This window comes from Suncus etruscus, chromosome 11, assembly GCF_024139225.1.
Source record: "Suncus etruscus isolate mSunEtr1 chromosome 11, mSunEtr1.pri.cur, whole genome shotgun sequence".
NCBI lineage: Eukaryota > Metazoa > Chordata > Mammalia > Eulipotyphla > Soricidae > Suncus > Suncus etruscus.
The window spans coordinates 78570139-78591331 of NC_064858.1; the positions used below are offsets into that span (position 1 = coordinate 78570139).

At 49.4% G+C, this 21193-nt stretch overlaps 2 protein-coding genes across 2 annotated transcripts; both read left to right on the forward strand.

The window, feature by feature from the left end:
• The first annotated feature begins 848 nt into the window (after positions 1 to 848).
• On the forward strand, positions 849 to 6615 carry ATG101 (autophagy related 101). The gene is made up of 2 exons (XM_049783605.1): positions 849 to 1227; positions 5817 to 6615. The coding sequence occupies exons 1-2, from the start codon at positions 976 to 978 to the stop codon at positions 6219 to 6221; spliced, it is 657 nt and encodes a 218-aa protein (XP_049639562.1). The 5' UTR covers positions 849 to 975; the 3' UTR covers positions 6222 to 6615.
• A 1799-nt stretch (positions 6616 to 8414) lies between these two features.
• SMIM41 (small integral membrane protein 41) lies at positions 8415 to 8699 on the forward strand. Its single transcript, XM_049782971.1, has one exon. It carries the CDS (start codon positions 8415 to 8417, stop codon positions 8697 to 8699), a length of 285 nt encoding a protein of 94 aa, XP_049638928.1.
• The last annotated feature ends 12494 nt before the right edge of the window (positions 8700 to 21193 follow it).

Here is a 21193-nt window from a genome sequence, read left to right on the forward strand (position 1 = left end):
TTTGGGGTAGAAGCATATTTGTCAGCTTTTGTTTTTTTTAAAGCTGGTCCACTTTTGTCAATGCTCAGTCCCGTGGTATTAGCCTGTGCCCATTGGGGCTCAGTAGCCGCTGGAGTCACATCCTTCAGTGTGGAGATGGGAGGCATCTGGTGCCAGGGATCAAACTCAACTTTGCACATGCTACGCATGTAAGTTACCACTTGAGTGCACTGTCACTTGATCCACATCCCCAGGCCCCTTTCAGACAGGCTTTAAAGTCTATTGCTCATAGCTGCAGTGTAGGGCCTTATTTGTTGAAGCATATGCACTACCACTGAGTCTCCTTCCTGGCTGTAGTGCATTCTTGGCCCATTAGCCAGTGTTGATTTCTTATGTACAAAATTAATCTTGGCAGAGCACTCCTCAAAACACTCAAAGTTCAAGAGATCTTACCTGATAATTTGGGGTCCTAGGAAATCAGATTTGAGCCTACTCAAGAATCAACTCCTAGAGGGCTTGGGGGACCATGACAGTTACCAGGAATTGAATCTGGGTTGGCTGCATCCAAGGCATGTGCCCTACCCGCTGTATTATCTCTCCGGCTTCATTCCTTTTCTTCTTATGCTACCATGTCCTTGCTACAGTAAACTTGACCTGCCCATCTCCATCCTGGCAGTGTCTCAGGGTTGGGCAGAGGTTGCTTTGAATGGTAGTGCTTGAGAACTGGGTCCAGCCAGCAGTCACCTCAAACTACTGGTCCTTGGGATAGAATTGAAGCCTCGGCCAATAATCCTGAAGCTTGCTCCCGTACTCTTGCTGAGCGTCTTTACACTTTTAAAGGCTGCTGCAGGAAAGTATAGAGCTGGGCTCTGGGGAAAGTGATGAACAGGTCACTTGCCACCATATATAACTGATGTCATTGTCCTGACTTGGCTTCTTGCAGGTTGAGCATCGACTATTGATTCTTTTCTGCTGTGGTTCGGGGCAAGCTTCAGGATGAACTGTCGCTCAGAGGTGTTGGAGGTATCAGTGGAGGGGCGACAGGTGGAGGAGGCCATGCTGGCTGTGCTGCACACGGTGCTCCTGCACCGGAGCACCGGCAAGTTCCACTACAAGAAGGAGGGCACCTATTCTATTGGCACTGTGGGCACCCAGGATGTTGACTGCGACTTCATCGACTTCACCTATGTGCGGGTTTCTTCTGATGAGCTGGACCGTGCCCTGCGCAAGGTTGTTGGGGAGTTCAAGGTAAGGTAGGTGTGTGGCACTGCGTGCAGCAAGTGGGCTCAAGCGCCCTGACACCTGGCATGCTGCCTTTTTCCTTCTTTTACAGTCACTTCAGAGTTGCCTTTGAAGAGGGGTGAGGAGAGGTGAAGAGAGGTGGGTGCCAATAGGATAGGACTCAGTAGATGACCATTTGGTGACCTGAAGAGTAATAGGCATCCTTCTGCTTATCCTCTGTTTTCATTTTTATTTTTTCTTATGGGACCACACTCACTGGCACTTAGGACTTACTCCTGACTCCAGTGCTCAAGGATATTTCCTGGCAGTGCTCAGAGGACCATATGTGTTGCTGGGAATCAAACCTGATCAGCCATTGCCTTATCTGCAATATTGCTCTACCCCTGTTCTGCCTTCTCTGACTCCACAGCCCTCTCTATTGTCACCTTTTGCTTCTACTTCTCTCGCCCAGCCTGAGTCTCCCCTATGAACTCAGAGTTGCTGGGTTTAGGCGGTGTTCACCCAAGTGGAGGGTCTCTGGGCACAGTGGACAGTGTCTTCATGCCTGTGGGTGGAGAGAGGTTGGGGAGGGATGTAGTGGACTCATGCTGGTCACCTCAGCAGTGGGAATGGGGGGTGGTATGTTAAATTGTGTTTTCATTTGGGCTTTCATTGTTTTAATCTTTCAACAATGAAAGGGTTGGGTTGGTTTGATTTTGCCATTGTGGGAGCCCTTCCTGGCAGTACTTGGGAGGCTGCCAGGACCATACCAGCGGTCCTGGTGGTGTGACGATGAATATGGTGTGGTTGACTGTAGGGTCCTGCATATGCTGGGCAAATGCCCTACCGCTCAGGCACAGCCACAGTTCTGTAACCAGCAAATGGAATTACTTCTTTTTCTCTTTTGGAAGGAAGTGCTTTGTTTTGTTTTGGTTTTGGTTTTGGTTTTTGGGTCACACCCGGCAGCACTCAGGGGCCACTCCTTGCTCTATGCTCAGAAATCACTCCTGGCAGGCTCGGGGGACCATATGGGATGCAGGGATTTGAACCACCACCCTTCTGCATCTAAGGCAAATGCCTTACCACTGTGCTATCTCTCCGGACCCAGAAGTGCTTTTTTTTTTTGGAAGGGGCGACACCTAGTTCTGCTCATAACCTACTCCTGGCTCTATGCTCAGTGATCACTTCTAGTTGTGCTTTGGGGAATGCTGCAGGCGTCTTGCATCTCAGCATCTCTAGTGGGGATGAAATCTTTCATGAGAGGAAAACAGGCACACGAGCGACCAAATATCAAATATGAAATAATGAAACCACACAAAATAAAATGTGTGGGGACCCGTATCTTCAATAGATGTAAAACAATTTTTTTTTTTTTTTTTTTTTGGTTTTTGGGCCACACCCGGCTATGCCCAGGGGTTACTCCTGACTATCTGCTCAGAAATAGCTCCTGGCAGGCACGGGGGACCATGTGGGACTCCTGGGATTCGAACCAACCACCTTAAGTCCCGGAGCAAGGCAAACACCTTTGTGTCGGCCCCAGATGTGAGACAATTTTAATCTCCAGACTGGGAGTATATAAAGGGTAAAGGGACAGTTATATCATAAAGGAAAGCCCACATTTGTTTCTTTTCAAAGTACAGATACTATCAATGTATATTGTTTGATTTTAAAGCAAATACACATGGCTTTAGGTGGTTTGTAATCTCAGAATAGAATAGAGTTCAGTTAGGAGCCAGAGGATAAAAGGAAGGCTAATTTTTTACATATCAAAGTAATCACCTGGCCCTAGGTGTCATTACTGATGTAAATTAAGGGATTGCAAGAATCCTGGTTTCCTTTCTAACAACAAATATCCTTAACCTAAGGGAATAGTTTTCTAGCTAGGGGCTAAGACCAACTTCCTATGGTCTGGTTATAGAAAGAGATAAAACTTATATGAAAGGGGTACAGAATTATACCTAGTAAATTCAATAGCCTAAGTCTACACTAGCCAAACCTGTTTGTTAGCAGGTATTCAAAGTGACAGGGAAAGTCCTTGAGGCAAAGTCATCATGCTGTGGTGTTCAAAGGCAAGGAGAGAAGACATTGTCTTAAAGATGCTATGTTTTGACTTGGCCTTAGAAGTAAATAGGTTGACAGAAAGAGACCAAACTTGTCTTATTTGGTGTGGAAATTTTTCTGAGAAAAGGCCCTATTTTGATAGAGGCCCTATTTTGGCCTGTAATTTTTACAAGGGAGAGAATGTGCCAAATAATAAGAAATTGTAATGTCACTATCATGTCATGAATGTCAGAAATATTGCCAGTAATCCATTTGGGGGTATAATTAATGTCCACCTGCTGGGCCTGCTGGCTAAAATATTTCTTGGGGAAATATCAGCTCACTTCTACAGAAAAATCATATTAGTTACATCTGGCGGGCCAACATTCCCCTAAAACGGAAGTATCTATGTTACGGAGTGGCAGGGAAACATATGTGCTAGGGTTCAAATCAGGTGGTTGACTGTATGCAAGGCAAGTACATTGTTCCTTTATTATCTCTCCAGCCCAAAGAAATGAATTCTTTATATTTTATTTTTTAATTTTAGGAGAACAATTTTGACATCTGGTACCAGTGCTGCCTAGATTCTTTTTATCTTGGGGGGCCACACTTGGTGGTGCTCAGGGGTTACTTCTGGCTCTGCATTTAGAAATCGCTCCTGTAGGCTTGAGGGACCATATGGGATGCTGGGAATTGAACTCAGGTTGGTTCTGGGTCAGCAGCGTGCAAGGCAGCCCAGTCCCTTGGAGAAAGGTTTTCAGCTGCCATCTCTGAGGTCAATTGAGGATGGTTTGTCTGACATCCCATAGGTGTCTGGAAATCCCAACACTGCCTGGCATTTGTGCTAAATACAGGAGTGTGCCTGGTATGAGATAGACCCTCTCACATGTATGTATCTTGCACCATTCTCCACGTCACAAAGGGGTGTGTGTATGGGCCATTTCCCTGTCCTCTTACGGGGGGTTTGGTACTCATCGTCTGTCCTCCAGGTACCTGTAGAAATATAGAGTACTTGTTCCTCTGGGCTTCAGTTTCCCTGTGTGTAAAGTTGGAATGATTATTAGAATCTCCGGGGCCGGAAAGATAGCATAGCGGTAGGGCGTTTGCCTTGCACTCAACCAATGCAGGATGAACAATGGTTTGAATCCCGGCATCCCATATGGTCCCCCGAGCCTGCCAGGAGTGATTTCTGAGCACCCCTAGGTGTGACCCAAAAATAAAATAAAAAGAATGTCTTGGTGCGTGGATATGCTGAATGGGTCCGTTGTCACATGTTTGAAATAGCCTGGGACAGGTGCAGCTTAGTGTCTGCCATTGGTGTGGCCAGATGGAGACTTGTTTCCTGGCCAGAATTTGAGGTAAGCTTCCTTCCTGAATCACCCCTTTCATTCTCCCTAAATTTGAGGGAAAGTTGCCTTATGCAAAGAGGAATATGGGGGAGTGGGGAATGAAATAGGCAGAATGACAGCCCCAGATGGGCTCTGTATGCTTCTCAGAGGAACCTGTAATGTAGAGGCTGGACCCGAAAATTCTGCCTTCCCCCTTTACTCGCTGGTCCTTCATTGCCTTCCTGGAGCTAGAGAGATATATACAGTGTTTAGGGTGCTTCCCTTGTATGTGAATGAACTGTATTTGGACCCCGACAACACACATAGTGTCCCAAGCCCCACCAGGAAGTAATTTCTGAGTGCAGAGCCAGGAATAACCCTGAGCACAGCTGAGTAATGCCCAGCCCCTGCTACCCCCATGCACCCACTTATCCCAGGCCAAAATAAAGACCCTTCATTGCCTTTGTCCCAGTAGGGCTCTCTAGACCCCCTTCTCTCCACTCCATGCTGCTCTGCTTTCATTTTTTTTTAAGAGATCATGATTTTAAGTTTTGTCAAATGAAGTAGAAAAATTTATTTTAATTGATAGGGAGGGGAGAAGGCAAAGAGAATTTATCTGAGAAGGAGAGATGTTGATGCTGAGAAGAGAGAGGCCAAAGAGATGGGGTGATGGGAAGAAAAGGCCTTTTAGATAAAGGAAGGATTAACAGTCCAGAAATCTGTTCAAACACTGGCAAAACCCATCATTGGTCCCTCTCTGAGCTCCTTTTGCTTCAGACCATTGGGCTAATGTAACTGCCAGGCAGTTGTTGAGAAAGGGCCATGGGATTGTGTTCCAAAGACCTGCACCAGAGTGAGTGCTTCATCACCTCCCACTGAACAAAACCAGTGGGGTTGCCAAGGAAATACATTTCGTTAAGTTATTTTATTTTATTTTGTTTTGGGGTCCTATCTGGCAGTGCTCAGGTATCACTCCTGGCAGTGCTTGGGAGACCATATGTAGGGTGGACCCCAGGTATGTATGTGCCTGTTTGTAAGGCAAAATATGGCCCAAGGCCCCTCACTTTTAGTTTTGCAGTGGCAATATCACTTAACACAAGTCTTACTCTGCTCTGGGTCTCTTTTCCTGCCCTTGCCAAAGGTCCAATAATAGAGGGGAGGAGAGTGGAATTTCCTGGGGTGGAAGGAGCAGGACGTTGGGTGAGAATTTTAGAGGTGATCATCTGCCATCTGCCCTTCCTTCCCCAGGATGCACTCCGCAACTCTGGTGGCGATGGGTTGGGGCAGATGTCCTTGGAGTTCTACCAGAAGAAGAAGTCTCGTTGGCCTTTCTCGGACGAGTGCATTCCCTGGGAGGTGTGGACAGTGAAGGTGCATGTGGTCGCACTGGCCACAGAGCAGGAGCGGCAGATTTGCCGGGAGAAGGTGGGTGAGAAGCTGTGCGAGAAGATTATTAACATCGTGGAGGTGATGAACCGGCATGAGTACCTACCCAAGATGCCCACACAGTCGGAAGTGGACAATGTATTTGATACAGGCCTGCGGGACGTACAGCCCTACCTCTACAAGATCTCCTTTCAGATCACTGATGCGCTGGGCACCTCCGTCACCACAACCATGCGCAGGCTCATCAAAGACACCCTGGCCCTCTAGCTTCACTGGGTGCTGGGCATCTGGGATTGCACTGTAAGCCCCCCCCCCCCCCAGGGCCTGGAGACTGCTGTGGGTGCTAAATGAGGCTCAGAAGTTTGTTGACTTCCTTGTGTTGTACTGGACTCTGTCCTCTTAGCTAACCTCTGTTGCTGAGCAGACTGGCCTAAGCTGCTCCTCCACACCAGTGGGGTCCCCGTTCTACAGAAGAGTCATCACTGAAATGGTGATTAAAAGTTGAGAAGGTGACTTTGGGCTGAGCCATCTTTCCCTTGACTTGTGTTCTCCCTTGAAACATGAGCACTTTGTATGTCAGATCTGTGGGGAACTGGTGTTTTCTGAGGACATTATTCCAAACCAAGGGTAATGGTTGGGATTAAAGATGGACGAAAATTGACTTTGTATTGTGCTGGAATACCTGCTAGGTATAACTAGGGCCATGGGAACCTTGAGTTTAGAATCTGGTTCTGGAGGTCACGAATCTCTTTTTCCCAAGGAAGTTCAAATAGCTCTGCCTTTGTTCTTTTATGGTTGCCCCGACTTTTGTACCTCAGAACACACATTCCCATGCTTTCCCTCCCTGCCCCCCAGGAAGTCATTTGATTTGGGGTTTCTCTGAAACATGGCTTGAAACTTAACCGGTGACTCCTCCCTCGTGTCCAGCAAACCCTCGTTGCGTGTTGGAACATTGCTTTTGCTCCAAATCAGTGCACTCTGCTGTGTGCTTTGAATTGATTGATTTCACATTTTTAACAGTGCTTTTTGGTTTATATGGGTCAGTTCTAGCCAGACTAAATGAACTGTGGGGAGTGTGCTGAGAAGTGGGAGGGGAGGCGATATGTTCTGAAGTCCAATGGCCTGAGTATTTGCTCCTTTTCTTCATTGTGATCTTTCTTGCTCATGTGATATTTCACAATAGGCTTATGTGCTACCTTTAATCTCTAGGACATTGGGCAAATAAAAAATTTTGGAGGCTTTCTGGGTTGGAGATGGGGAAGTCCATTCTGGTAAATTCATAAGGTGCATGACCCTGACTGACCTGGCCTACCTAGGTCATGCATTCTGCTGGCTCTCTGTGGGTACCTATGAGGGGCTCGCTGATCCAGGAGAGGCAGGGTGCATTTAAGGAGGGCTCCAGGTTGATGCCAGAACTGATTGATATTGGGCCAGGGTAGAACCCAGGACCCCCCACATTCAGGGCAAGTGCTGTACTCCTGAGTTACTTCCCTGGCTCAACCCTACAGGAGGTTTTTTTTGGAGGGGAGGTCAAACCTGGCAGTACTCAGGGGTTACTCCTGGCTCTGCGCTCAGAAATCACTCCTGGCAGGCTTAGGGGACTATATGGGATGCCGGAATTTGAACCACCAATCTTCTGCATGCAAGGCAAATGCCTTACCTCCATGCTATCTTTCAGGCCCCGGCCCCTCAGGAGTTATAAGAACTCTAGGCTGTCTTGCTGTCGAAGCATTGCCAGACTTGGTCCTAAGCCACAGTTCTACTCTCCTGGCTTGATCACAGGACACCCAGTTTTTTGGACAGGACAGTAGTTCCATCCTGATGACTCAAAGCTGGCCTGCCCCTTGCTTGCCTGAGTGAAGCAGTAGGGGTTGACCTAAACACCCTTTTCCTCCGATCTCTCCTCCCTCTTGCCATACCCTGTTGTCCAGGAGACACCGAGCAAGCAGCTTACTAGTCCAGCCCCAAGAACCTCCTGCCGTTTTCAACTACTGCCTGGTCCAATTCCACAGAAATGTCCTGCCTGCCTGTATTATCACAGTGGTTTGCCAGGTACAGTCCACAGTGTCAGAGGGCAGAAGTGCTGACCAGGCCACCTGGCAGTACTAAGCTCAGGGATTGGGAGCCTGGGAATAGGGATGAGGCTTACCCTGCAAGCCAGTGTTCTGCTCAGTGGGTGTGGAAGACCCATCAGAGATGGGAGGGAGATGCTATTTCCAGACCTTTCCAGGCCAGAGTAAGAGCATGTGGGAGGGGCAACACCCAGGACCAAAGAAGAGAGTCTGCATTGGGGCCCTGCTGGAGGAGCCCCCTTTTTAAAGAAGAACTTGAGTATTTCAGGCTGGCCTGGGGGGTGTCAGGCAGGCGCCCGGGGAGGCCTGCCTAGCCCCTCCCCTCTTCCTCTGGCTCCAGCACTCCACATCTGGCTGTCCTGAGCACAATTGGGCTCTGCACCCCAGCATGAACACTTCGCAGGCTGGATCGGCAGCTCGGGCTGCCTGGCTGAGCTCTTGCTGCAACCAGTCCGGGGGCCCTACTGAGGCCCTCCAGGGGTCGCACGCAGTGGTGCAGGTGGTCGTGCTGGGCGTGCTGTCACTTCTGGTGCTCTGCGGTGTCCTGTTCCTGGGCGGTGATCTCCTCCTCCGCGCACAGGGGCTCACCCAGCTGCTGTCCCGCGAGCACCACGAGCCCCCCGAGGCCGAGCCCCGTGGCACCAGCGAAGGTGAAGATTCTGAAGATACCTAGGTGTGGGCTGGATCAGCAGCCGATGGACATTGTGCACCCAGTCTGCGAGGACAGCAGTCCCGACTGAGAGGGCTGGCCTCACGGTGCCTGCTTATGGTAGAGGGAAGCTCTGGCATCACGACTGGTGCTGGCCCAGGTAAGAAATCAGCCCCACTGGCATAGGGGTCGGCGTGCCAACCTTGCTCTTGGGGCCCTTTGCACTTAATGTCCTCATAGAACCAAGTTTTCAGACATTTTGGGCCTGGCTCAAGAGGTCCTCGAGGGGCCTCGAGGGTGGATGTGGAGATCCCAATATGCAAGTCTGAGGCGGGCAGCTGCCTCCTGTCCCTTTTCTGAACAGAACGTTGGGTTTTGGTTTAACTGTGGCCCAGCATCTGGGCAATCAAAGAGGAGGGGTTCAGGGGGTCCCACAGTGTATGTACTGGGGAACCCTTCCCTAGCCTAATGCAAAGGAGGCTCCAGTCTCCCCAAAGGTTACTCCTCTGGTGGCTCCAGTACACCCATTCCAGGGGATCTCCAGAAGCCTGACCCAGGCTTCTGCTACCTCCTTCCACTCAGGCCTCTTTCTGGGGGGTTGTGGGGGTGCAGGCCTCTCTCAACTGGGGGAACGGGGACAAGGTTCCCAACAGCTGAGGGGCCTCAGGAGCAGTTGCTCCAAGGAGCTGGAACTGAGGCTTCCCAGCTGTGGGGGCTTCATCTGACTCTTCCCCCATGTCTTTGTGTCCCTGGGGGGACGAGAGCCATCTGGAGGGAGGGCCTGTGTGGCCCAGAAAAAAGGTGACCCCAGGCCAGGGCTGCACTGTAGAGCTGGGCTGGGAGCTGGGAGCTGGGAGCAGGCGGTCCTCTCTGACCACCCAACTTGGCACTGTGCTTAGGGACTCGTGGGAGGTCCCTGGGATTGGGGGGGGGGGTTTGCCTTTGACCTCTCCTGCCCCTCTCACTTGACTGCTCAGGGTTGTGGAGTTCTCAGTGCCTGTGAGCAGGGGCTACTGAGGGGCAAGAGGACTGCATGGGCAGGGGCACAGCTGTGAAGCTGACAGTGGCTCATAATCCCTTCCTAGAGAAGTTGGAATCTGGTGCTAATCCCAGCAGCCGTGCCACCCTGGCCTACTGAGCCTCTGACTTCTCACCTCAGGGCTGCTGCCCCCTTGGAAAGAGGGCTGGCCAGTGTGGACATGTGTCTGCTCCTGGCACTGGGTACTCGCCTGGGCCTCAAACAGGCCCTCCTCCTTTGCTTATGTCTCCACTGCAGGTCATCTCTTGATCCAGCCATTCATTCCACTACTTTCCCACCCTTTACCCCATCTCCCCCCTGTGTAGGACACAGGGGCCATCATGCTCACTGGAAATCCTTTACTTCACCGGGGAAAGCACCAAGAGAAGAGCGTCGGAGTGAACCTGTGTCCTGAGAATCCAGATGGCCAGCTCAGGAATTGTAGGGGTGGCGACTGAGGCAGGGTCGTTCCTCCTGCTCCATCCTCCCTCCCCTCTTTTCCTAGCACTTTGACACTGAGTTTTCCTGGAAAGACCCTTCTTACTATAGTATTAGGTTCCAGGACTGGAGCTCCAAATGCCCTATACTGCTGCTTTGATTCCCCCAGTAGCCTTGTACAAAAAAACCCACATGCCCTCCCCGCACACCCCCGTGCCTCTAATTTTTTTTGTAATGTCAGGGATTGAACCCAGGGCCTCACATACAAGGCTGTGCTCCCACTGAGCACTTCCCAGTCCTCTCCTCAGCAGCTGTGCTGGAAGCCTTCTTACTGCTGGGAAGAGTCACCTGGAACTGGCTTTAGCTCCCAGCCCTGGGGCTTGCTTTCCAGCCAGTCCAGGGATGTGGTGGGCTCAGAGGGTTGTAGGAGGCTGGGAGAGGGACCAGAGTGGAGGTAATGACTTTTGGATTTAAATTGGTGGTTAGGGGTATGGAGAGATTTGTGAGGGAGGCCAGTACCCCTGCAGACAGGACTGGAGTGGAGAAACAAGGTGAAAATTTCCTTTGTCCAACTCTCTGACCCCCTCCCTTCACTCACAACCACACCCCTTCCCCGTTCCTCCCCACCCCCACCCCCCATCTCTCTAGTTCAGTGCTTAAATGGGAATTGTGGTGTGTGTTGGGAGCTCAGTGTTCTTGGGAAGAGATACCAAGATGCTTGTTGTAGCACTCTGACCCTGGTCAAGGCTGTCTGACTGCGTGGGGAGGAAAAGAATTTAGAAGAGCAGGAAGTGGGTGCTTCCGTCATCCCATCTCTCAGTATGGTGGGGGGTGGCTGTAGGTCTAAGGGCCAAGGAGCAAAGCCAAGCTTTTGGCCTCCAGTCCGCTGAGCTAGCTTGGCCTTGAGGAAGGGCGAGGCAAGGACAGCTGATGGCTAGAGATCTTGCCTTGTAATCCCACACGCCTTCCTCCAGATCCCAGCTTCACTGCAAGCTGGAAAGCACTACCAGGGGGTGAGACAGCCTTGATGTCTCCATCCTCATCTCCCTTCCTAGCAAAGATGGGGTGGTGTTTGTCTCTTAACAGATTCTAGAAACTTGTGAGATCTGTCTGCCCTACTCCAGAGCTTGGCCTCCAGCCTGTAGCCATGAAGATATCCTGCCTTTGATTTGTGCACATGCATAGGACCGACTGGGAGAAACCGGACCTAGTGAGGCTTCTTCGGCATCCTTGAAAGCTGCTGCTTCTGTTCCATGCCCCTCTGAAGTCCTCATGGTGAGGGATTGGTGGTCCATTCACTGCACATCCTGGGACTGAGAGAGGAAGTCACTCCATGGCTGCTGTGTACAGTACATGCCAGCCCTGTTGTCTAGGATTTGCAGACAAGTGCAGGTCCTGTCTCTGGTTCAGGATGGTCCTGGCATGACAGGTCAAGCCTGTGCCTGCTGAGGGCTGAGGTCAATGCTGTCCATTTGAAGATGCTGGGTGTGCTGAGATTGCCTCATCAATTCCTATGCCTTGTTATTAAATATTCTGATAATGCAAGTTTGGGAAATACAGTATGAATTTCCAGTTCTGAATTTGTTGGTACCCTGACACTCCTTTACACTCTGAATAGTGTCAAGCAGTTTCTGCAATGTGGCACTCTGGTCCTGGCCCCTCTCCTCTGGTCTCTCCTCAGAGTGGCTTTTTTCCTTCCACATGCAGATCTCATCTGTTGCAGGTGGTCTGGATGCATAGCCCTTGGCCTGTGGGCAAGACCCCTGCTTCACATTTCAGCCATGCAGAGTCCTATTGGGAAACCAGAGGGGGTTGCGATATGTACTTTGAATTCTGGATTATCAACTTTCCTGCAGTGGTGGCAGCATGTTTATCAGATCAAGTGCTGGTCCAGAGATAAAAGACTATATTGAAGTCCTTGTGGAAGCTGGATCTAACCATTCCCAGAGAGGAACCATATCTTTGCCCTCCCAGCTCCTGGAAAATTTCTCTGACCTGTGGGGATTTACCGAACAAGTGCTTTGTGCCAATCACCTTCTGGGGATGTGGGCCAGGGAGATGAATGAGCTAGAGTCTTGTCCTCACAGAGTTCTCATCCAGTAAGAAGGGGTGCTCGGCACACTGCAATTATAGTAGACAGTCAGAAGCACCCTGAGCAGACAGAGCTCTGAGCAGAAGCCTGGCTCTTAGAGAAGACAGTTGAGGAATGAGTGTATGGGAGAACCTGCCCTGAGAGACTCTGTGGGACAGGTGATGTCTCTGAACCAGGGGTGCAAGAGAGCTTGTGGAGGGAAGGTCTGAGAGGTACAGGACCACCCTTGGGGGCATGACATGGCTGGAGGCTTTCCAGAGTGATGTTAAAAAACCCTAGATCTTAGGGAATTAAGGGATAAGACTGTGGACAGATCGGAGGTGAAGACAGCAGGGAGAGGGATTTGGTGGACAAAACCCAAAGAAAGTGCTGTAGGCAGGGAGAAGAAGGGTCCCAGCATCTCTGTTCCCACGTTGAGTACCTGCTGGATGTAGGGGTGGGTTGAGTTGTGCCCTGATGGTGCACAGCTTTGGTCTAAATTGATGGACATGGAGCTGGAGCAAAAGTACAGTAGTAGGGCATTTGCCTTGCATGTGGCCAACAGGGATGGGCCTGGGTTTGATTCCTGACATCCCATTATGGTCCCCCGAGCCTGCCAGGAGCGATTTCTGAGGGAAGAGCCAGGAGTAATCCCTGAGTGCTGCCAGGTGTGGCCCCAAAACAAAAACAAAAACAAAAACAAAAAACCCAAAAAAAAACAGTTGATGGACAAAGCAAATGATTTTTGGCTTAAGTAGAGGTAATGTATTAGTCCACATAATTGAGAAGCCTCACAATGGCCTCAGATCTGCCAGGGCTCAGCTTCTGCTTCTCCCTTCCATCTAAGCCTTGCACTGCTGGCCTCTTTGTGCTTCTGAAGGGCAGCATGGCCTCTTGAATCAGATCCGTCAGAACAAAGGGGTCCTTGCCCAGATCACTCAGGTCAACCCCCAGAGCAGCTGTGGCTGGCCGTAGGACTGTGAGCTAAGCCCCCGCCCCCTGCCATGGCACTGTGCTGTGAGCATGGAATGTTCCCGGCCTCTGTCACTCGATTTGATACTCCAGCCACAAAGTCCAAAGGAAGGAGATGTCTTCTTACTACATTTAGGCCTCTACGATCCTGGGTGATGCATACAGATGGGGTGCCAGAAGTAGAGGGGGTGTTGAGTCTGAGCCACACCAGAGATACCCCAGGTCAGGAAGACGTAGGGTACAGGGCCATCATGTCAGATGGAATGAAGCCATGGAATAGACTGGGTTGGGGGCATTGCTAAGGAGGCAACCTACTACACTTGGGAGAGAGGAGCCTTAGCAGAGAAAGTAGGAATGTGGATCTGTCTCAGTCAAGCAGCCATTGTAGGGAAGTGACCGTGGGTTCAACATGGTTTATTTTGTCTTTGGGACAAACTAAGGGCCAAAGATCCCTGAAATCTCTGGCTTGGTGCTCAGGGTTCACTCCTAGTGCTTGTGTAGGAACATATGGTACCAGGGATGGAACCTGGGCCTCCTGCATAACAAGCATAAGCTCAGCCCTTTAAGCCATCTCCCTGTCCCCAGGATGGGTTTGCCTTTTTTATACTTCTCTCCTTTGATTTGCTATCTCAAATGGGTAAAACAAAATAAAAAGCAAGTTCATACAGAGGGTTTCTTCCTACTTTGTTTCCAAGTTCCTTCCAGGCTACCCTGCTCCTGAGGGCTGCTTTCTGCTTCAGTCACACACCAAGAGTCCCCATGTCCTCTCTCCTCAGATTCGCTCTAGTCCACACTCTCTCCTACCATCCTGGCCCTCTCCTATGCCTCTGCTGCTGATTGTTTAGAGAAAGCAGACACGACCTGTATGAGACATGCAAGTCTGCCTATGGAGCTAGTGTCTTTCCATGTGTCTCCAGGAAAGGACTCTCTCTGGCACTGAGGATGTGTTCCCCACCTCTGCACTTCCAGGCCCTTAGGTGCTGATGGCCCTGCTCTACACCAATTCTCTTAATTTCTCCTCTGTCTAAGTCTCTGCTGGCTCCAGCTTCCAAACACTCAGGTTTCTTCCACCTTAAAATAGCTGTCCTCCCCACAGCGTTCCTCCAGTTACAGGCCTATCTCACCCGGCCTTTGCATCAGACCTCTCCAAAGAATTACCCCAGCCCAACTGGATATGTGCTGTCTCCTCCCTGGACAGGAGACATCCTGGACTTAGACAGTTGACAGTCCATGTTTACCCCCAAGCCCTTCCCTGGGAGGCTCTAAGAAGCTGCTTTCTGTGGAATCAGAGTGGTAGCACTGTAGGTAGGGTGTTTGCCTTGATGTGACTGACCTAGGTATGGGTGTTTGCCTTGATGTGACTGACCTAGGTATGATTTCTGGAATCCCATAGGGTCCCCTGAGCACCACAGGGATTGATTCCTAAGTGTAGAGCCAGGAGTAAATTGAGAATTGTTAGGTGTGGCCCCAAATCCAAACCCAAACAACACAGCACAAGCTGCTTTCCAGTGCTTTTGCTTTTACTCCAAATTCAATTTAGTTTGGAAGTGCAAAGGGCAGCCATAATGGGCTAAGGCCAGAGAAGGGAGATCTCCAATTCTTCTGCCTGTCTCTCATCCCTGGTCTTCCCATGTTTCCCTTTTTACTAAACTGATGGCTGCCTCTCTCGTTATCCTGTGTGGTCAATTCTATTGAGCTGGGAGGACCCTACTCCTCAGACCCTGGCTGCTACTACTGAGCATCTCATGGGAACTAGGTATGTGAGGAGACATAGGATCTGTGAACCCCAGAGCAGAACTGGCATCCTTGGGTTTGTTCCTCAGCAGGTGACTGAATCCTTCTCCCTCCTGAGTGGAAGGGACATGCCTGACTCACTCAACTGGCTCCAGGACTGGCCTAGATTCTTCAGTGACCCTCAGGGGCACTCGTGGAACCTCTGCATTGCCCATGGATTTTGCGCTTCCTCTCACCAGGGCCTCTCCTGTGGGTGGGGAGCAGGCTGGAAGGAAGGCCTCCTGTTCACTCCTTAAGACCCTCAAATCTTTTCCTTGTCCTGGGCTTCAGTTATTCCATGTCTTGAAGCCATAGTCTAGCATCTGCTGTCCAGCCTGTCCTGGCTCCTGAAGGGCACAGCTCTGTTGTTCTGCAGTGACCCACTGAGGTGAGGGGTTTATCTGCAGACCTGCATTCAGGGGGCTTCAGGGATGTGTGGTTGGCCCTGCAGGTGTGTAAGAGGACGTGACAGGCCATTGCCAGGGTCACGAAGGTGACTGGAAGTGATGTTGTCTATGAAAGTCTGTCTCAGGGGGCGACATTCAAACCCAGAAAGGAGGACCCAGCCAGCTCCATGGCTGGGGCACCATGTTCTCCCAGGGGACAGAGTGTGAAAGGCCTTAAAGAGGGGTGAGATCGGTATGTCCCAGGGATGGGGGGAGGCTCAAGCAGCAGAAGCTGGGTGTGCCAGAGCAGAGGGACATGTCTGGGGAAGGCCAGCCAGGGCCCTGAAGCTCCAAGGCCATTGCTGCTCTTTCCAGAGCCCAATGCTATTCATCTGGTACTCCCAGTTCTAACACCTATCCTCCATACTCCACTTCTGTTCCTCTCCAGACAGTTTATGCCCCGTGGGGCTACTCCTGCACTTAGAAAACTGTGGCCTTCCCTGACTCTCAGCTCCATTCCCACTAGGGTCCCTTGTCCACCAGTCCTCTTGGCCTACCTGATTCCCACAGTCATCAGAGAGGAATTTTTCCTTCTTTTTGTGATCCTGGGAATCAGATCCAGGGACCCACACATGCAGCACAGCAGCACATACTCCACCACTGAGCCATACTTCCAGGCCAAGAGTGGTCTGTAAGAATATCTCAGGCTGGGGCTGGAGAGATAACATGGAGGACAGGGCATTTGCCTTGCATGCAGAAGGATGGTGGTTCAAATCCCGGCATCCCATATGGTCCACAAGCCTGCCTGGAGCGATTTCTGAGCATGGAGCCAGGAGTAACCCCTGAGTGCTGCTGGGTGTGGCCCAAAAACAAACAAACAAAAAAAAAAACCAAAAAAATGATTATCTTGGACTAGAGAGATAGAACAGGGGACAAGGTCTTGCTTGCTTCTGAGCCCCTTTGGATCCTTGGCACCACATTGGTCCCTGAAGCAATTGCCAGGGTCGATCCCTGAGTATATTGCCAAGAGTAAGTCTTGACTACAACTAGGTATGGCCCAGAAACCAAAATCCAAACAACAAGAAGCTAATTTGGGGGGCAGAGAGATAGTACAATAAAAAAGATATTTACTTTATATGCAGCTGACCCAGTACCCCATATGGTCCCCCAAACCCCTTTAGGAGTGATCTCTGAGTATAGACCTATGAATATGTTCTGAAGCACTGCCAGGTTGTGGCCTCAAAACCAAAATAATAAAAAAATGAAAAAGCATTATACAAGTTGATGAGTTTTAATGTATTTATAACATTTTGCAAATGTCTAATCGCAGAATATTTTCATCACATCACCCCCAAAATAAATCATCACTTACCTGTGTAGTCTCTGGTTTATTTCCTCCTCTTACCTCCAGCAAATACATACTGTCTGTCTTTATGGATTTGTTTATTCTGGACATTTTACATAAATAAAAAAATGTTGGCAGATAGGTTGGAGAGAAAGTACAAAGGGTAAAGTGTTTGCTTTAGATATCCCCAACACTCTGTCTGGTCCTCTGAGCTATGCCAGGAGTGATCCCTGAATGCAGAGCCAGAAGTAAGCCTTGAGCACCATTGGGTGTGGCCCCCATGCAAAATATAGAATTAGATGAGTTGTTTAATGGGAGACTCCAGTCTAGCTTCTCCTGTTCCCCCTGCAAGGAGGCTTTGCTTTGCTCATTGCATAGAGGGCCCAGCCTACAGCCCTAAGGGGTTTCCCTTCTCTTCACTCCTTCGTGCCCCTCTCCACAATGACTCTACCCACTCAGGACCTCTGTGTCCACCCCAGCCTCCTCCACAGACAACCCCCTCCACAAGTCTGATGGCCCCTTTTCTCAGAGAGCCTTCCTAAGCCGTTCCTGACTGATCGGGGCTCCAGCCAGGCATCCTCATGGTCCCCTGGGGTGGAGTGTGTTCTGGCACATAAGCTCTGGGAACAGGGTGTACGGATGTGGTGTTCCCTGGTGTCCCTCCAGAGACCATCATTGGGTTGGCATGCAGCAGGTGCCCATCAATGTGTGGAGTGAAACAGGTTCACAGGGTCTGGGAGGGTGGGGAGCAGTGGCCTGGTTGTCTGCCCTGTAGGCTGCCCTCACCTCTGCTGTCCTCAGCACATCTGACATGAAACCTGGCATGCTTGGATCTCTGCAGCCTCAGTCCTGAGCTGTGTACTCCCACTTCCCTTCTCCTTCCCATCTCACCCTGGTTGTGTTGGGCTCCCCTGACTGACTGCTGCTTCTCTATCCCAGGCCTGGGAACTTTCTTCAACTACCATTTATCCTTGCATGTGGGTTTTGGGTAGCTGAGCCTTTGGCCTCCCATGAAGCTGTCAAGATCTGCTCTGCTCTTTTCTCTGTACCCTCTCTATAACTACTAGACTCTCCCTTTTATACTTTGGGGGCAATTGTCAGCTGCAGGAAGATGAGTCCCAGTCCAACTGCCACTACAGGGGCATCCTGTATCCAAGGGGCTTGTCCAGTCTAATTACAAGGGCATGCCCAGTGGGCGTACCCAGGTCCAAATAAAGTTACAGCAACAACTTCTAGCTCCATTTCTCTTCTGCAGTACCCTGGGCAAGCCCTTAACCCATTTTAAACATCAATCATTAGAATCCATGTCTCTGAATCTCATATTTGCACAAACAATGACTGAGCTAAAAGCCAATCTGCCTCCTTGGATTAATTCTCATGATACGTGCGACCATATTAGCTACAGACGTCTCTGCCTGAGCCATCTGCTCAAATGTCAGTTCCATTAGCTGAGGAAAAAAATTTATTTTTTGCTGTTTTTTTTTTCTCTGTATATAGAGGGCTGCTAGGATATATATATATTTGAACAAATGGCATAGTCTCAACAGAAATTTCTTTGCTGAAAGGGTAGGGAGGAAGGAGAAACTATAAATGCATCTTCACCTTCTTGTTTTCCCCAGCAACATGCTCAAACCCATTGGAGATGCAAGGGCACTGAGCATGTGCTGCTGGCACGAAGGATAATAGCAGAATTTTCGGGGGACTATTGGTAGACCTCTATATTTGGCTCATTTTTGGGGGGTAAAACTGTAGTTTTGTGAATAAATCAGGTATCTCCAAATGCTCTCAAGCCTGTGGTCCTTCAGCCTCTGGCTTTCCTGGGGGTTTTGTGTAACTGTATAACCCCATCTTCCTATTGGCACCTGGCTCACTGCAAGAGAAACCTCTGCCTCTGAGAGGATCCAGAGGTAAGGAAATGAGGGACCTCGCTGCACAGGTGCTCACTGTTGGCTCAGCTGCCCCTGCTCCCATTCTTGTTTATATACATCTGGCAGCGCTCAGGGATTATTCCTGGCTCTGCACTTAGAAATTGTTCCTGGCTCAGGGAACCATATGGGATGCTGGGGATCAAACCCGCATCCACCCTGGATCAGCCACATGCAAGGCAAATGCCTTACCACTGTGCTATTAGTCCAGCCCCTTTTGAATAATTTTTATTGAGACAAATGTGAATTACAGGTCTTTCACTGTTGTATTTCAGGTACATAATGACAGTGAATTAGGGCCATTCCCATCACCAGTGTTGATCTCCCTCTACTATAATTCCAAGCATGCATCCCATACCTCCGCTCTTAGCTCCTTGGACTGGTAGTGTAACAGGTCCCTTTTGTGTATAGCTTGTTGTAGTTTGGGTCTCTTGATTCTATTGTCTTTGGCTTTGATTTGGGTATTTCAGTTTGGTCATTTTTATTTCACTCAATGTTCCTGAGCCAGCTTGGCCCTGGGGGTCCCATCCACTTTTTCCCCTTCAGTTTGTAGGAATGCATAGAAATATGAGGCAGAACAAGATGATTCATATTCTGTGATTTTTAAAAAAATAAAAAAAAGTAGGGCCCGGAGAGATAGCACAGCGGCGTTTGCCTTGCAAGCAGCCGATCCAGGACCAAAGGTGGTTGGTTCGAATCCCGGTGTCCCATATGGTTCCCTGTGCCTGCCAGGAGCTATTTCTGAGCAGATAGCCAGGAGTAACCCCTGAGCAACGCCGGGTGTGACCCAAAAACTTAAAAAAAAAATTTAGGGGCCGGGAAGATGGCGCTAGAGGTAAGGTGTCTGCCTTGCAAGCGCTAGCCAAGGAACGGACCGCGGTTCGATCCCCCGGTGTCCCATATGGTCCGCCCAAGCCAGGGGCGATTTCTGAGCACATAGCCAGGAGTAACCCCTGAGTGTCAAACGGGTGTGGCCCAAAAACCAAAAAAAAAAAAAAATCTAAACTAAAAAAAGTAGACAGGAGCCCCTATCTTGAAGCTATAAGTATAAATAAAACTAAAAAAAAAAAAAAGAAATAAAGAAGAAAAGAAGAAATAATAAAATAAAATGAAAAGGGGGCATATGTGGCTAGTTTTATTTGGGGGGCACAGGTGCAGTATATATTGGGGGAAATTAGAAAGTAAATTCCCTTGGCCTAAGAGATACAGGGTGTCTCTGCCCTTGAAGCTTACTGTCATGAGGCTGACTACAAGGCTCCAGACATGTTAGTTGTCAAACCTCAAGGTCTTTATGGTGCCAGGAAATGTTCTGCTCAGTAGCAGTTGCTGTAGCCAGACTTCTGTAATTAGTGATCTTGGTCTTTGCACAGATCCTAAGATGGAGGGTCTTCTGATTTCATCTCGCTGTTAGGTGATGAGGTAGGGCAACCTGACCTTAGGTCAATATAGTTGCTCTTTCCTCATCATCAGGTTGCTAATTGAACCTACTATGGCTCAAGTTGGTGCCAGTGTGGTATTAGGGCCTCCACCAGTGGGGGGAGTTTGATTCCTGGTGCTGGTTCAAAGAACTGTGACAGTTCTAAGATTGAGATCTGGGGTTTGAGGTTGGATGGTCGATGTCCAATCACTTGAGGTTTAAGCTAAGTGCTCATGACAAACGTTCAGGGTGGAAGCTTCCCCTGTATTATAAAATTTATGGGTTCTTATCCCTATTAGGTAAGAACTTTTTCTATACATAACATTTGCCCATTTTAGTGTGCCTATATAAAAGGAATGATGCCATATAATATTATTAGTGCTTTTGGGGGTAAAAATAACAAGCTATACAATCTCTGTGCTCTGGTTTTGACCTGACCTCTTACTTTTCTACTAGAATTTCTTACTAAGCAGAACCAAAACAAGCAAAAAGAAAAAAAAAAAAGAAAGAAAGAAAGATGGAGGAGGCTATCTCTACATATGGAAATAAACACAGTAAGAGTCATAACTATTAAGGAAATAAACATACAAAGAAAATATTGATATCCCCATTAAGTCTTTTGAGATAGTCTGAGGGCTGGGGAGGGATACGATCAGGGTACATTTTCATGGTCTTATGGAGTCTTAGAAATGGTTTTGCAGTACTAAGGGATGAGGTAGTAACCTTGAGCTAGGGATCCCTCTGGAGCCGAATCTGGTAGCAAGTAACAGTCCACTTTGAAGGGAGGTGAAAGAAAAAGGGCCACACAGAATGAGTCAGCAAGTGACTGAAGCTTCTTGGTAGGGCTGAGAGGATGTCCTTTAGCTTTGGGAACCGGAAGGCAGCTTACTGGAGCAGGGGGATGGTCTTGGTTCCTGAGGAGTTAAGAACTGAGGATAAAGAGAGTTAAATAGGGAGAGATAATGGATCAGGACTGAAGGAGTGAGAGGATAGAAGGAAATGTAAGGGGGCTGGAGAGATAGCATGGAGGTAGGCTGTTAGCCTTGCATGCAGAAGGATGGTGGTTCGAATCCCGGCATCCCATATGATGGTCCCCTGAGCCTGCCAGGAGCGATTTCTGAGTGTAGAGCCAGGAGGAACCCTGAGTGCTGCCGGGTGTGACCCCAAAACCAG

Bases quoted from the DNA above. Each gene is read 5' to 3' on its own strand.
- ATG101 (XM_049783605.1), top strand. From the start codon at position 976: ATGAACTGTCGCTCAGAGGTGTTGGAGGTATCAGTGGAGGGGCGACAG. The intron at 1,228-5,816 runs GTAAGGTAGGTG...TTCCTTCCCCAG, and splicing joins AGGTTGTTGGGGAGTTCAAG to GATGCACTCCGCAACTCTGG.
- SMIM41 (XM_049782971.1), top strand. From the start codon at position 8,415: ATGAACACTTCGCAGGCTGGATCGGCAGCTCGGGCTGCCTGGCTGAGC.